The sequence below is a fragment of the Prosopis cineraria genome, unplaced genomic scaffold (assembly GCF_029017545.1).
Source record: "Prosopis cineraria cultivar Desert tree isolate PC_DT_omini unplaced genomic scaffold, ASM2901754v1 PC9, whole genome shotgun sequence".
NCBI classification, from domain to species: domain Eukaryota; kingdom Viridiplantae; phylum Streptophyta; class Magnoliopsida; order Fabales; family Fabaceae; genus Prosopis; species Prosopis cineraria.
The window spans coordinates 23,463,572-23,476,961 of record NW_026555340.1 but is presented as its reverse complement, the minus strand read 5'-3'; the positions used below and the strand labels follow the sequence as shown (position 1 = coordinate 23,476,961).

The 13,390-nt window shown below is 34.4% G+C and overlaps 1 protein-coding gene and 1 pseudogene across 1 annotated transcript; one reads left to right on the top strand and one right to left on the bottom strand.

The window, feature by feature from the left end:
* Window positions 1–2,993: 2,993 nt before the first annotated feature.
* On the bottom strand, window positions 2,994–5,455 carry LOC129320069 (60S ribosomal protein L7-2-like; annotated as a pseudogene).
* A 3,895-nt stretch (window positions 5,456–9,350) lies between these two features.
* Window positions 9,351–10,822, top strand: LOC129319691 (uncharacterized). Its single transcript, XM_054964780.1, has 3 exons — window positions 9,351–9,498; window positions 9,838–9,900; window positions 10,080–10,822. Exons 1-3 carry the CDS (start codon window positions 9,351–9,353, stop codon window positions 10,745–10,747), a joined length of 879 nt encoding a protein of 292 aa, XP_054820755.1. The 3' UTR covers window positions 10,748–10,822.
* Window positions 10,823–13,390: the final 2,568 nt, after the last annotated feature.

The following is a 13,390-nucleotide window of genomic DNA, read 5'->3' as shown; positions in this document are numbered from 1 at the left end:
AGCTTAAATTATAAAAAAAAATTATATAAATTTTAGGTCATATTCAAATTTCTGGACCAACTATTTAGATTTAGACTTATTTATTCAAAACTTAGTTTCAACTAAACCTATTTTCACTCTTACCCATTTATTGTGAATTTATTAAACTTTTTGGTGGGTGGTAAAACTTCATTTTATCATGCAGTATTTCTTGTATTGATTATCACACAAAGGAACGTTACAAAAGTGAGAAGAAAGTTTCAAATTAAAGCTTTATGCGCCACTTTCCACCACAAAAGTCCTTCTAAAAATTTGTCATGAAATCAAAAGTTTTTATACTTTTATGCAGTTAAAATCTATGACTGTATATATTTTCAAATTCTGAATAATTAAACATTTTTTTAAATCCAAACCAACACAATTCACAGGGTGACAGTAAAACCAATACTACCAGTCAATCACAAGAGAGAGAAAATATAACTTAAGTCCAATATATACTTAAGAAGAATATTAATAAAAGATCTCTGAAAAAAATAATATCTAATAAACATTTAAATAAACAAACACTAACAAATTAATAATAAAATTATTGTTTAAAAAAAGTATTCGAAAATTGAAATATTTAAATTCTTATCAAATATTGAAGTCTTTAAGAAATTCTTCATTGATGTTCTCCCTAATATTATATATCAAATTATATAATTTATTTAGTTCAAAACAACACAAGTAAACAATCATAAATCACAAGTACACAATTTAAATTGAATTACTTAATTACAAACAATCACAACCTTAAAATGAAGAACATATTTATTTATCTATGGCCTGAGGGAGATGGGCCAACCGAGAGAGGACTTCCATGAACACCATTGGTGAGTAGCATAAAACTTCCTTAGGAAGTGAGTCCTAACATAGATGGCAACTCCCAAGTACTAAATGTCATATGCTTTGTTTTATTTTTCCAAATCAACCTCTGTAAACTATCGTCTAATGACATATATTGCCAAGACACAAGTAACTATAAGACCATAAAATAATAAAAACACACGCACACACATGGATGAGTTTTAACTTTTACAAGACTGGTCCAGAAATGCCACTCTAATTCTATCATGTAAAAAACCCAGTGAAGGGGTTTAAACTCAAATATGGGTCATGTCACACTTAATACAGCTAGCTAGCTCAGACCTGGAGAGACAATGAATGAATGATAAGTACAGGAAGCATGGTCCTACTTATGCTCTGTGTTTGCATAAAAAAATGTCCATACAAATTTAAGTACACACCATGTGAGTGGAGCCATCAGTACAAAAGACAGTGCATTCTCAGGTTACCCCACTTTGGTCCTTATCCAGTTAATGTAGGATCTGAAAAAGATCTGCCGGGGCACATCATAAGCTATGTGGAAGACAATAATGCGTTTTCAGTTGTGAAAAGAGTCACTAGAATAATGATATATTTTAATAATATGCCCATATTATTGTTTGTTCATGCACAAGTCACAACCATAACCTTCGTTCAGCAAGAGAGATTTCCCAGTTGGACTTGGACCAATCCAGAGAGAAGTCCCTTATATTGATAGCACTGGAGAGGAGGGATTACTGAATAGAATGATAGATTGGATCCTGTCCACATGACTGGAAGAGATTCACTGCATTTAGGGTCCTACAAACCTTAAGTAGATTATATTTAAAAATGTAAGAGGATGGTTTTTTTCATAAAAAAAAAAAAAAACAGAGAGAGAATTTTCATTTTCATTCACCTGTTTATATATTATTAGTATTCTTCTCATCAAGACTAAAAAAGATAAAGAAAGTCAAGTTACAACATAAATCGTGGAGACTTTCAATATTTTTCTCGTCAATTTCCTTCTACTCTCCATTCTCCATAATTAAAATATGATCTAAAGAAATTGTTTGAGAGAAGGACAATTAATCAATTCATATAATACAAACAAATTACACAACACGCTTAACTACTATTAGTGCAGCTCACCTCACTTACTCTATGTACAATAGACTAAAAGATGCATCGACTTGGATTTGAACCAGCCCTCGGAAAAAATATAATATATATATATATATATATATGCAAGAAAATACCGTTTCAATTTTCTCTACGTGAAATTTACGGAACCTCTCTTCATCCCTTCTCTCGTTCTCCCCCCTCATCCCCATCTCTACCTTTGGTTAAAAAATGAAGGGCTCAAATTCAATTATTTTATAAAACAATCATTATAATATTATACTCCTTCTATTAAAAAAATATGAGACATTTTAATCAAATTTTAAACCCTCAATAAAGTAATTATTTATTTTCAAACTAACCTATCTTTTTTATACTTATCTTTATTTACACCCTAGAATAAATATAAAATGATTTATTTAATAAAAATATTATTTTAAAAAAATAATAATTACATCTTAAAAAATTAAAAACACATTACATTTTTTAACATTCAATCAAGGAGTATTAAAAAATAAATAAATAACTTTAAATGGTTAAAACTTAGTCTGTATAGTTTATAACTGCAATAAAAAAATTTAACAACAGTGTACAACTGTAAACTATACAAATTAAATTTTAATAGTTTATATTTATTTCCATTTTTATATGATATTTTATAAAATATATAAATCCGAACCATTTACTTTGTTGTTTAAGGGTGGAGATGAGGACACAGAGAAGAAAAGGAGAGCAGGGATGAGGAGAGGATCTGGACCCGACATTTACATGGTCTAATTCGCAGAAGACCGCAAACAATCCCCAAAACCAAATCAACCTGTCACGAATAATTTTTCTTCTGTCCTTGTGCCAAGAGAGGAAAGAAAACTCCCTACCTTGTTCTTGCAAGGTGAGGGGTAAAACATAGACAACAGATAGGGATGATGCAGGATAGTGGATTACAAATAGGTATTTTGACAAAAATCTCATCAGCTTATTTGTACAGCAAAAAAATCTTGGATGCTGAATCCAATCAATAGGCAAGTATCAAATTTAAAGAACCTCAGGGATAATTCAACCAATTTTGCTCATTGCTCGCAGATAAGCTACAAAAAAAAAATTGCAATATACTGGAACATTAGAATTTCAACAATACTATAGATGATTACCACTGACGTAAGAACTCAACCTCGTAAAATACACTAATGACCTAACCTCAATATCATACATCTTTTTTAAAAAAAAAGAAAAAAAAGAAAAAACTAGTTCATCCTTCTGATGAGCTCATTAATGTAATCCTCACGGTTGCCAGCATCACCACCTTCAACATAATGATTTCTTTTCTTCTTCAAACCACCTAGTGGAGCCTTCAGCTTGAAAGGCCACAGGAAGTTATTTGCCTCCCTGAAGTGAGGTCCAACAGTCATGATCTCATGGATCAAATCTTCCATGCAAATAATCCCATGCTGACCCAGGCTCTGTAATTTTACGCCATGTGAGTATAAAAGATCCAAGTACACAACAGCACAGCATAATTGACAACAAAAACGCTTGTGCATGCTAGACAACAAACGGCTAACCTGTTCAATAATGGAGTTATCAGTCAAAGGAATTCTCTGCTTGTTTAACTTTCCCGAAACCCCTCTTGTAGATAAGTTCTTTCACACTTTTTAAGTTAGGGTACCTGAATTCAATTTGCTTACTTATATTATGAGCAAGAGAAAAGAATGATTCCAGAGAACCCTGGGAAATAAATTGAAAATTTACATACCCATAAGTAACATAAGGCTCAACCCTATGCAGCATATTCATAGTGGCTTTGTTAACTTTGAGAAAGACACCATTAAATATCTGCAGATAGACGGACATATAAGGCTCAATTCTAAGATTTCTTGAACATAAGGTGTAAAATGCATAAGCTTGAAATGAAAAGAATCACTAATATAGGAATTTGAAGGCAAGGTGATAAGGAGACCCAGAAAGGTAGCAGAAGAAATACAAGCTTAGGTGAGAAGTTATTCCGTGTTTAAACAAAACGTCAATAGTTTGAAATCAAACAATCTAGTATTCCAGTATTTCATGTTTACACTGAACAGAAATATGTTCAGTGAATATCTCAATTTCATAATTGCCTCAAAGTAACATAGCTATAAATAGGGTCATTACGTAAGGAATTTTTTTATGTTTTTTGTCAAACTAATCAATCCATGATGGATCCCAGTGCTATTTCTCTCTCTCCATGGTTGGGAATTAATGTTTCCCAAAGAAAGTTTAAACATCAATTGCCAACATAAGACATGCAACTTCTGAAACCTTCCAGCCTTCCTTCGGAAAGAAAGATGTCTAATCATTACTTCTGGATTAATTAAATATAAAAGCAGAAAACCAGTCAAATGGAATTCAAATGTTTTGCATCCGTGAAATATTTGCTAAGATTTATATAGCATAGAGTGCTAAAAGTTCCACAATAACGATCTTCCAATTGTATTTCAGGGATACCTGTCTCAGACGCAGAAGCTGCAAAATCTTCCTTGTTTTCGGATGCATAGCATTGATACTGGAATTCAAGATATTCATTATTATCTGGTTCCTTCAGAAGCATTACATGAACAAGATAGCATGAGAGAACGCTTATTTACCCACGGATCCTGATGATGAATAACAGCTTGGCTTCTGAATCGACATAAAATCCACCCTTAAGCTTTGCTTCACGCTTCAATCTAATCAACTCCTTTTGCTGAACATAAATTACAATAAAGTCAACAATGGACAAAACAAAACTCATGTTAACTGCTGCAACGTAATGCACTTCCTATAAATTTGATCTTAACATACCTGCTCATCATATTCCTTTGCATATTGCATAGCTCTGTTAAAAATAAGTTTTCGTGTTTCAGATCTCTTTTTCTTGGCAGCTTCAAGGTCCTGCTTTTTTACCAGAGCCCATTCCTCGTTTCTCTTCTGCTTTTTCAACACAGACTCGGGAACAACTGCTCCAACTTTAACATCCTCTCCGCCCATCCTTTAGAATAAAAATACCGAAAATTAAATGTACAGACCTGATCAACGATCAGCAATCAGGGCCATCAAACTTAACGAAGAATACATTAGCTATCGAGTTTTCCAAATACTACTACAGGGACTGTTAAACAACACACAAATGCCAGACATTACAATTTCAATCACCAGCTAGGACAAAAAAAAAACATAAAAACCCATATCAAACTATGGCATTTGTTAGAATGGGCATTACAGCTAAAAGATGCCAAACAAGATCATAAATTCACCTATAATACAGCAGAGCCAATTTCAGAACTTACATCAGCTTGTTCATGTTGTCAATATATAATGCCCAACGAAGAATTGGTAAATTAAAAGAAGAAAAAAGTGTGATCAAATTCAGAGAGAGATTACATACTCGAGGTTTCACTGAATAGAAGTTGCGGAGTTGGCGGCAGAACCTAGTGCTTTGTGTTCCCGCAACGGCACAGCTAAAGAGATGAAGCTTTATCCTCAGATCAGATTAGGGTTCTATTTTATCAAGGCAAGAAGATAGACCCATTAAAAATTGGGCCATTGCAGGGCCGAAATAATTTCGACCATTGGGCTTTTGAATAAAAGCCTTTCTAATTGGGCTGGCTTGGGTCCGCCTGTACATAACACACGTTTCTCAGAAATTTGTATTTACAAATTGAAAGAAAACATAACTTTCTATCCCTACATTTTAATTCTGTTGTAAGCCCTTACATTTAGGCCCCATTTGCTATTATTGAATTAGGAAGAAATAAATGAAATCAAAAACAGAATCTTAATGCAAGTGCATTTGGTTGGCAAGAGTTGTGATTTTCATGAAATCCAAACAAAAATAATGGAATTCAATTTTTTCACAAACTTTATAAAAATTGGGGTGAATTCCACGAAATTAATCCCTTCAAACCTCAATACCCTATGCTTCAATGCTCTAATCTAGATGTCGCACACCTCTATCTTTTTGTCACCCTTCTATTGCCCTAGCAACTTGTCCACCACTACTCCCTATCTCCAACAGTCTATGAAAGGCGGCATCATCTTCCTTGTTGTGTGTGACAACCTCCATCACATAGATTGTTGATGGTAATGCCAACAAAAAAGATGATGTTGCTCTAATTTAATGGTGCCAACTTGACACAAGTTAAGGATGAGCATCGGCATTGAAGGAGCTATCACCTTGCATTCTCACCAGTATTAAAAGACCCATGATGTTGCGTTCTCACCAATGATGAAGGACCCATCAAAGAATATGCAATAATTTGAGATTGAAGAAGATGCAACAAGACAGTTGGAGATGAATTTTTTTCTACCCCCGCTTGTGTGAAACTAATTGTCAAGCAATCTACTTATGTTGGCAAGCTTTGAGACCACAACACTAGTGTGGACAAAGGAGAGGATCAGTTGAGGTGATCACCGTCGATGACCATTGGAGAAGTGCATGCATTTCTTGGTGGTGATGGAAGCGTACAAGAATGAGGTACTAGAGGTGGAGATCTACCTAAATGATCTGGTGGCATTGCCGTTCTCTTTCATAATGCCAAGGTTGTTGAAGGTCATGATTTTGACACACAAGAGCTTAACAATGAGCATGGTACAAGTCAAAGGCGAGAGTTTGAACCTGCACTTGAAACCAAAGGACATGTTTCAATGAAGGAGAAGATGAATAATTTTTTTTTCATTTGTACAGATTTTTATTAGTCTTTTTTTTTCAATATTAATTAGTTAATATGTTTCATGTGTGAATTGGATAATACCTATTCAGTGTTGTGCGGTGCTTTTTTCAAAATCATGCTCTGTAGCAAGACAGGTTTTTTATTAAAAAAAGGGACAAGTTTTTCTTTTAAAAAAATTTGACAAAAATATTTAGGTATGTCTGTATTTTAGAGATATATATATATATATATATCAAATAAAAATTATATCAGAATTTTACCGTCATATCAAATATATTTTTAAAATTTAATTTAATTTTAATTTTAATTTTGATTCTGATTCTAATTTTTTTAAAAACTCTTCTGTCATATCAAATGTTTTTTTTTTGTGCTTTAAATTCTATATTTTTGTTTTTTCTTAAGTGTTTTAGGTTTTAGGAGAGACTAAATTATGTTTTCCCTTGTAAATTTATTTATTTGTCAGCCCCGATTGATTATGGTGGAACGGTCGTTGATGATCAAAACAATGAGGCATAGAAGCATAGGAGTTATGGCAGTGACCTATCCAACGGAAACATTTCGTTGAATTTGGAACAGAAGGGTCTTCTTCACCAATCTATAGCTCATTATTTGTATCTCTATGGGTTTTCAAAGACCCTGAAAGAATTTCGTTCCGAAGAGCAAATCGAGGCGGGTTTTGCCCCTCTCGTTGTGAATGTCGGAAGAACTGGCTGAGTTGAACAGATGCTTCGTAAAGTTTAAATTTTCGATTGTATAATAGAGCGGACTAAAAGGTGGCATTTGGGTGTTCAGTAAAATCATACAAGAAAAATAAGGAAGGACGTAAAACATAGGAGCTCTTGAATTGATATTCACTGTTCTAATAGCATGCAGTATATGCTGATATCATGCATAACTCAGCTGCTACCCTGCATTACCTCAAGATATATTATTTGGTCTAACATGCTCAGATATATCTAAGATAACAATACAAATTTGAAAGACGATCATGTTTAAAATGTTCGGTAGGTTTATTGGATCGCCATTCTGTTTGTCTCTTGGTATTTGTTTGATTTTCTACTGAAAGTCATTCGCTTGGTTGAGTAATCGAGACACTACTTTGGATCAACCAAGTTTGCCGGTCATGGATGATGACAACAATTTTTTCACTGTTTCATGCTTGTTTTCATATCATACCACTTAACTTTAAAATCTGCTGGTCGAACATTTGAGTGGAAGGCTCGGTACATTCACATTTATAGCATAGCAGTTCTTATAATCATCACTCGTCATTCATAATATTACCAATATGAACATTCTTGGGGTGTTTTTTAAAGCAAAACAAAAGGGGGTGATGATCTACGCTATGCTCCATGGGCTCGTTTTAAATTTCTGAAGTAAACATGACATTATGAAGGCAAGCATCTTACTCTGAGTCTTTGGTAGTAATGAGATTTTATGCATGGCATATAAGAGCATATAGCGCCTTGTCTCATTTAGGTTAGCAATCTAGAATGTGTGTTTAGTTTTCTTTTATTTATGTTTCGCCCCTTATTATTCAGAGGTAAAAAAGCTTGGTTCTTGTATGTTGTTGCTTCTGTCATCTTATTTTGTTTCTCCTACTTGTGGTACAGAAAGATAATCTAGATGGAACAATAGTTGATCCAGAAGAAATGTGTTTCAACTATTTAAAACTACGGTAGGAGAAGAAAGTTAGCATTTGTTTGTTAAGTAACCATCTGCTCCAACTTGATATTCCCTAGTTATAGATATTACTCGATGCCTTGCCAATTTTTCTGTGCCTGTAATCGTTTTCCCAAAGTTTTTCCTATTTGTTGTGGCTTGCACAAACTAGTTTAAAAATTATTATATCCAAGTAGGCTTGTTTCATGTAAGTAATGTCACCAGTACACGGTAGTGGCACGCATATTGGCCTATGAATACCTGATGTAAATTCTTCTGCAAAGCTCTTGGTTGACTTATGTCTCAATTGCTCCTTATTTTTGGGAAGATAGATGGGCAACTTTATTTAGGGTACCAGAGTAAATCACAACACACAGATTTATCCAATTGATAGCATCGATTTATCTTAGTGGAAATCAGATCAGGATGGAATGCTCACTGATCAGTGATCAGGATGGACGTGGATTAATTATCCTCACATCTTTTTCTCAATTTGTAGGCTCTTGCCTCCGTTTGTAATTCCAAAAAAAAAAAAAATACTGACTGATCCTTGCAAAGATTACTCAAGTGAGAAAACATATTTAAAAGTTTTCTTTAAAAGAATATAAGTTGAAATATCATTTCCTTTAGGCTTGTTGGCTAATGAAATTATTTCTTCTTTTTTAATTGTCAAATTTATTTGACCGGAGAGAATTAAAAACCAGAAAATTAGATAATATGTGCCACTAATTTGTAAGAAAAGTTTTTCCATTATTTTGTTCTGTTTTTTTTAATATCAATGGAGCCTAAATTGCGGTTTGATTATCTTAATTGCTCTGTATCAACTTACTCCATGTGCAGGCTTAGTAGTTATGACGTTTATGATTATTTTAACATTGATGATCGAAATGGGAGTAAATTATGAAATACAGTTACTTGTCTCACTGTACTTTTATTCAAAAGGAGTCGTGATTAACCTAGTAACTGCAAACTTATTGTTTATCCCATGATTTGACTTTCATGCTCTAGTCAGTGTAGCGAGCCTCTATATATCCGGAATTAAACCCATATAATTGTTGATTGATGGAGAAGCCATATGTGACTTTTAGATTACTTAATCAGTTTTTCCCCAGTGATGGTGAAAACTTGAAGGATATAATCAGCCTGAGAGTTCTAGTTACTCTCATTGATGATTTGCCTACAGCTTCTATGTGCCTATCAGTTCTAGGAGGTTCCTATTTCTCTTTTCCAATTGCTTTCGCACCATTTGGTCTCTTTAAATCTGATATTTGTTACTGATTTTAAAGTTTTATTTGTGATTTAAATATCCGTTAATTGAGCCTTCCCTTTTTGTTTCCCAATTTTTTTCTTTCTCCTTTTGGTAGCAAGGATGTCAAGGAAAATAACAATAATCAAAAGGAGCAAGATATGCTTAAAATCCATGAATATATCGGGTCGTGTTGTGTCATAGCCAATTTCTTCCTCTCTCATTGCTTGGCATGCAATCATCATTCTGTTGCTTCCTAGACACAGTTAATTAGATCATTATACCGGACCTTCTACTTTCTAGCTGCAGGCAAGCACTCCAAGAAAGATGAAGAGGAAAATTTGATAGCTGATTTGGAAAATGAAAGTAAGAAAAGAAAAACTGACTAGAGTGACGATGATGCTGGTGCTCATCAATCGGGAACTCATGAAAGTTCTAGCAGTGGAAACAACTCTGAGGAATTGACAAATGGCTTAGGCCCTGAATCAAAATTAACATCAGAAGAGAAGGTATAGAAATCTAAATTCTGATTCTTTCTGGTAAAGGAGCTGAGAAAATGGCTTGGGCCCTGAATCAAAAGCAACATCTGAAGACAAAGGAGCTTGCTAACAAGACACTTTGTGGATCCTTGTTGCAGGATGATGATAAAAAGTGCAAAGTAAAGAAGAAAAAGAATAGCAAGTCAGCTTCTGAATCTCTTTCTGTCGGAGTGAATGCATCTGCAGTTGCCGAAACTGTCATTTATGAGACGGAGGAGCAATCCAAGGATAAAAAGAAAAAGAAAGATAAATCAAGCAGTGATAGGAATGATAGCCAATTTGAATCACTACCTACAGTGACGACAGTCAAATTAAGGGACAATGCATCTACAAATGCCAAAACTGTCATTGGTGAGACAGGGAAGCGATTCAAGGATAAAAAGAAAAGGAAAGACAAATCAAGCAGTGCTGGGAATATAGAGGGGCTTCAGACTGGAGATCACAATGAAACTGATTCTAACAAGGATAGTTTCGAGACGTCAAATGAAGATGTGACAGGCAAGAAGAAGAAGGATTCTAAAAAGCAAAGAAGACTCACATATGAAGAAATTGATGTGCTGCCTGCAGATGGAAAGATGGATGAGGAACCCGGACGCAGAAAGATAGAAAATTTGAATGATTCCAAGAGAGATCAGAAATCAACGAAGTTGAATGGAAACCTCAAAAGTGATTAAAATTCTGATAAAGCAAATGTCAGGCAAACTATTCAAGGTAGTGATCAGTTACAACAGCCATCTGGTGAACAATTTGATGTGAAGATAAATGGGGGCCTTGAGAATACTGGACAGAAATCTTCCAATCCAGAGGTCTCAGAAGAAACGACAAAAGGGGGTCAGTTGAGGTATTATTATGATTACATTCTCGGTGTGTGCAGAACCAACGCATGAAACACATATGCGGCAGATCAGTACTACATCCTAGTATTACTCCCTTGTAACAGAATTACATTGATGTTTTGCCATTGTTCTCGACTAATGTAATTATCCTGTTTTCAAATGATCACTTCCCTGGGAAAATTTGCTTTATACAGGATGAAATTGGCTTGGTTTAGTGGAGGCTTGGATCTTATAATACCACAGTTCAAATCCCAGAATGGATTTTCGGCCTACTAAAAAAAAAAATTTTCTGGTTTCCCTTCAATTGAAAGTGTCCAGTATCATAAATCCCTACTTGTTCGTACTAATATCTTGAGATATTTTCTTCCTTTATTATAAGTTGTTTCATTTATTCGATTTTTCTTTTCCCCTTACTAGAACACAATGTTATTTCCTAATCTTGATATAAGATATTTCATGTCTTTGCTTTTTCTTTCATAAGAATTTATGATCCCAATAACACTGCTGAAGCTAGATGTTTATTACAATCTTCTTGGCTGTGATAATTTAGTTTCTGTCAAAACCAGGGAACGCATTTCAAAGAGCAAAAGCAGATGAGGTAGTATTTGCTGATGAGAGGCTTCAGGATAACTCTTATTGGGCAAAGGTATGGTAAACTGATACCCTTTCCGCAGTCTGCTATATATCTCAATACAATTATGTGATGATTCATCTCTTAGTATGCAGAAGCAGAAGAAATTCTGGGCCAAGTTAGAGGCAGGTGAGTGTAATGGACGTAAGATACTTGTGAACTGATTCATTCAAACTTGTGAGACTCCTGTTTTGTGCATGTGTTGAAATTCTTGTGTATCAAATCTAGCATTGCAAGATTGCTGCTTCTGTTAACAAACTATAATTTGCTTATGGAGCTTGATGAATTTATGTTCCATGGACAAGTTCAAAGACTATTTTACTGTCTATGTGAATCATGATGATACTTATCAGAGTGAATTGATTAACAGTCACTTAATATGCATGCATGCATCTTTATTCAGTCTGAACTACGTTTATGCCTTCTAATTGACATGCACAGGGACTTTCGTCACTAGAAGACCAAGAAAAAACGTGGCACATACAGAGGAGGACAGATTGATTTACAATCCCACTCAATGAAGTTCAGTTTTTCTGATGATGATGAATGACAGGAAGATCACATGTCACATACACACTTGGCATAGAGATTTTGTTTCACTTTTGCTCTTGGATGAGTTTCACATTGCCTCTACCTGATTGTGTACTGCTCTGAAACAATTCAAGTTACAGTAATACAAGTTTATCTTGCTTGTTTAATTACACTGCAAGAAGATTGTGTAAATGTGTGTGTGTGTGTGTCTGTGTTTTGATAAAGAAAAGGGGGCAGAGCCCAAATACAGAGAAATTAAGAAAATTTAGGGGATTTAAATCCCATACAATTCTTTTGCACTAAGTCCCTCAGAAATGGGGGAGCCGAATTACAAAGAGCTAAATTAGAAATGCCAAATTTTGCTAAGGAGTTTGCTACCATGTTTTATTCACGCAGCTATCTTTGAGTAGGTGCTGAATCTCTAAGAAAGCAAGGCTTACACTATAATGGTGTTCGGAATAATTATTAATTAAATCCACCAAATTTTTTGAGTCAAGTTCAATAATGATTTTCCTGAAACCCAAATCCCATGCCAAACAAAGGCTCTTATAAACAGCTCATTCTTCAGCTTCAAAAGGACTACACTGACCAACAGATGCAGAGAATCCCACTATCCAAGTACCATCGCTATCCATGATCACTCCTCCACAACCAGCCATGTTTGAATTAACAGATACTGCACCGTCAACACTAAATTTAACCCACCCTTGCAGAGGATGTTTCCGTTTATCAATCGAAGTGGCAGCTTCATAAACGTGAGGTGAAGAATTCCCATTCATCACAAAATTGGAACATATTTTGGGGTGTATATATATTTGCATTAACACTGTCAGATCAATCTTCGTGGCCTTTTCTTAGTTTGGGCCTTGGGCTTAGTTATATAGATATTTTTTTGGGGTCAATTGGGGCTTAGTTGTAGATGAAACTAATATGTAGAAATGCCTTCACCTATCTTAGTGCTCTAATCACGTGCACTCGCAAGCATTATGTCATGACAAGCAAAGTATTTTACTATTTTGAATATAAAAAATAAACAAGGTATCACTAATACAGATTAAAAATAAATAAGTATTTTTATTGTTCACCGATGACAATTGTAAAATTTCAAAGTGATAAAGAGACGTGACATAACACAATGAAAGCCATAGGGACGTATTGTCAGATGACTGGGTGCTGTTGTCCCATGGAAGTCAAAAAGCTTGTAACTCAACATTAAAGCCATCGTCCTGAAAATTAATTTGATGTTGATTGCTCATTGGATGAGAAATTTTCGTAACATACTCGTCTCAAGGGTGTAAAATATTTTTAATTAAAATTTA

Excerpts from the sequence above, each read along its gene's own strand:
- LOC129319691 (XM_054964780.1), top strand. The coding sequence starts at position 9,351 with ATGGAGAAGCCATATGTGACTTTTAGATTACTTAATCAGTTTTTCCCC. Across the intron at positions 9,499-9,837 it reads GTGCCTATCAGTTCTAGGAG|CTGCAGGCAAGCACTCCAAG; the intron begins GTTCCTATTTCT and ends TCTACTTTCTAG. Across the intron at positions 9,901-10,079 it reads AGCTGATTTGGAAAATGAAA|GAGCTGAGAAAATGGCTTGG; the intron begins GTAAGAAAAGAA and ends TTTCTGGTAAAG.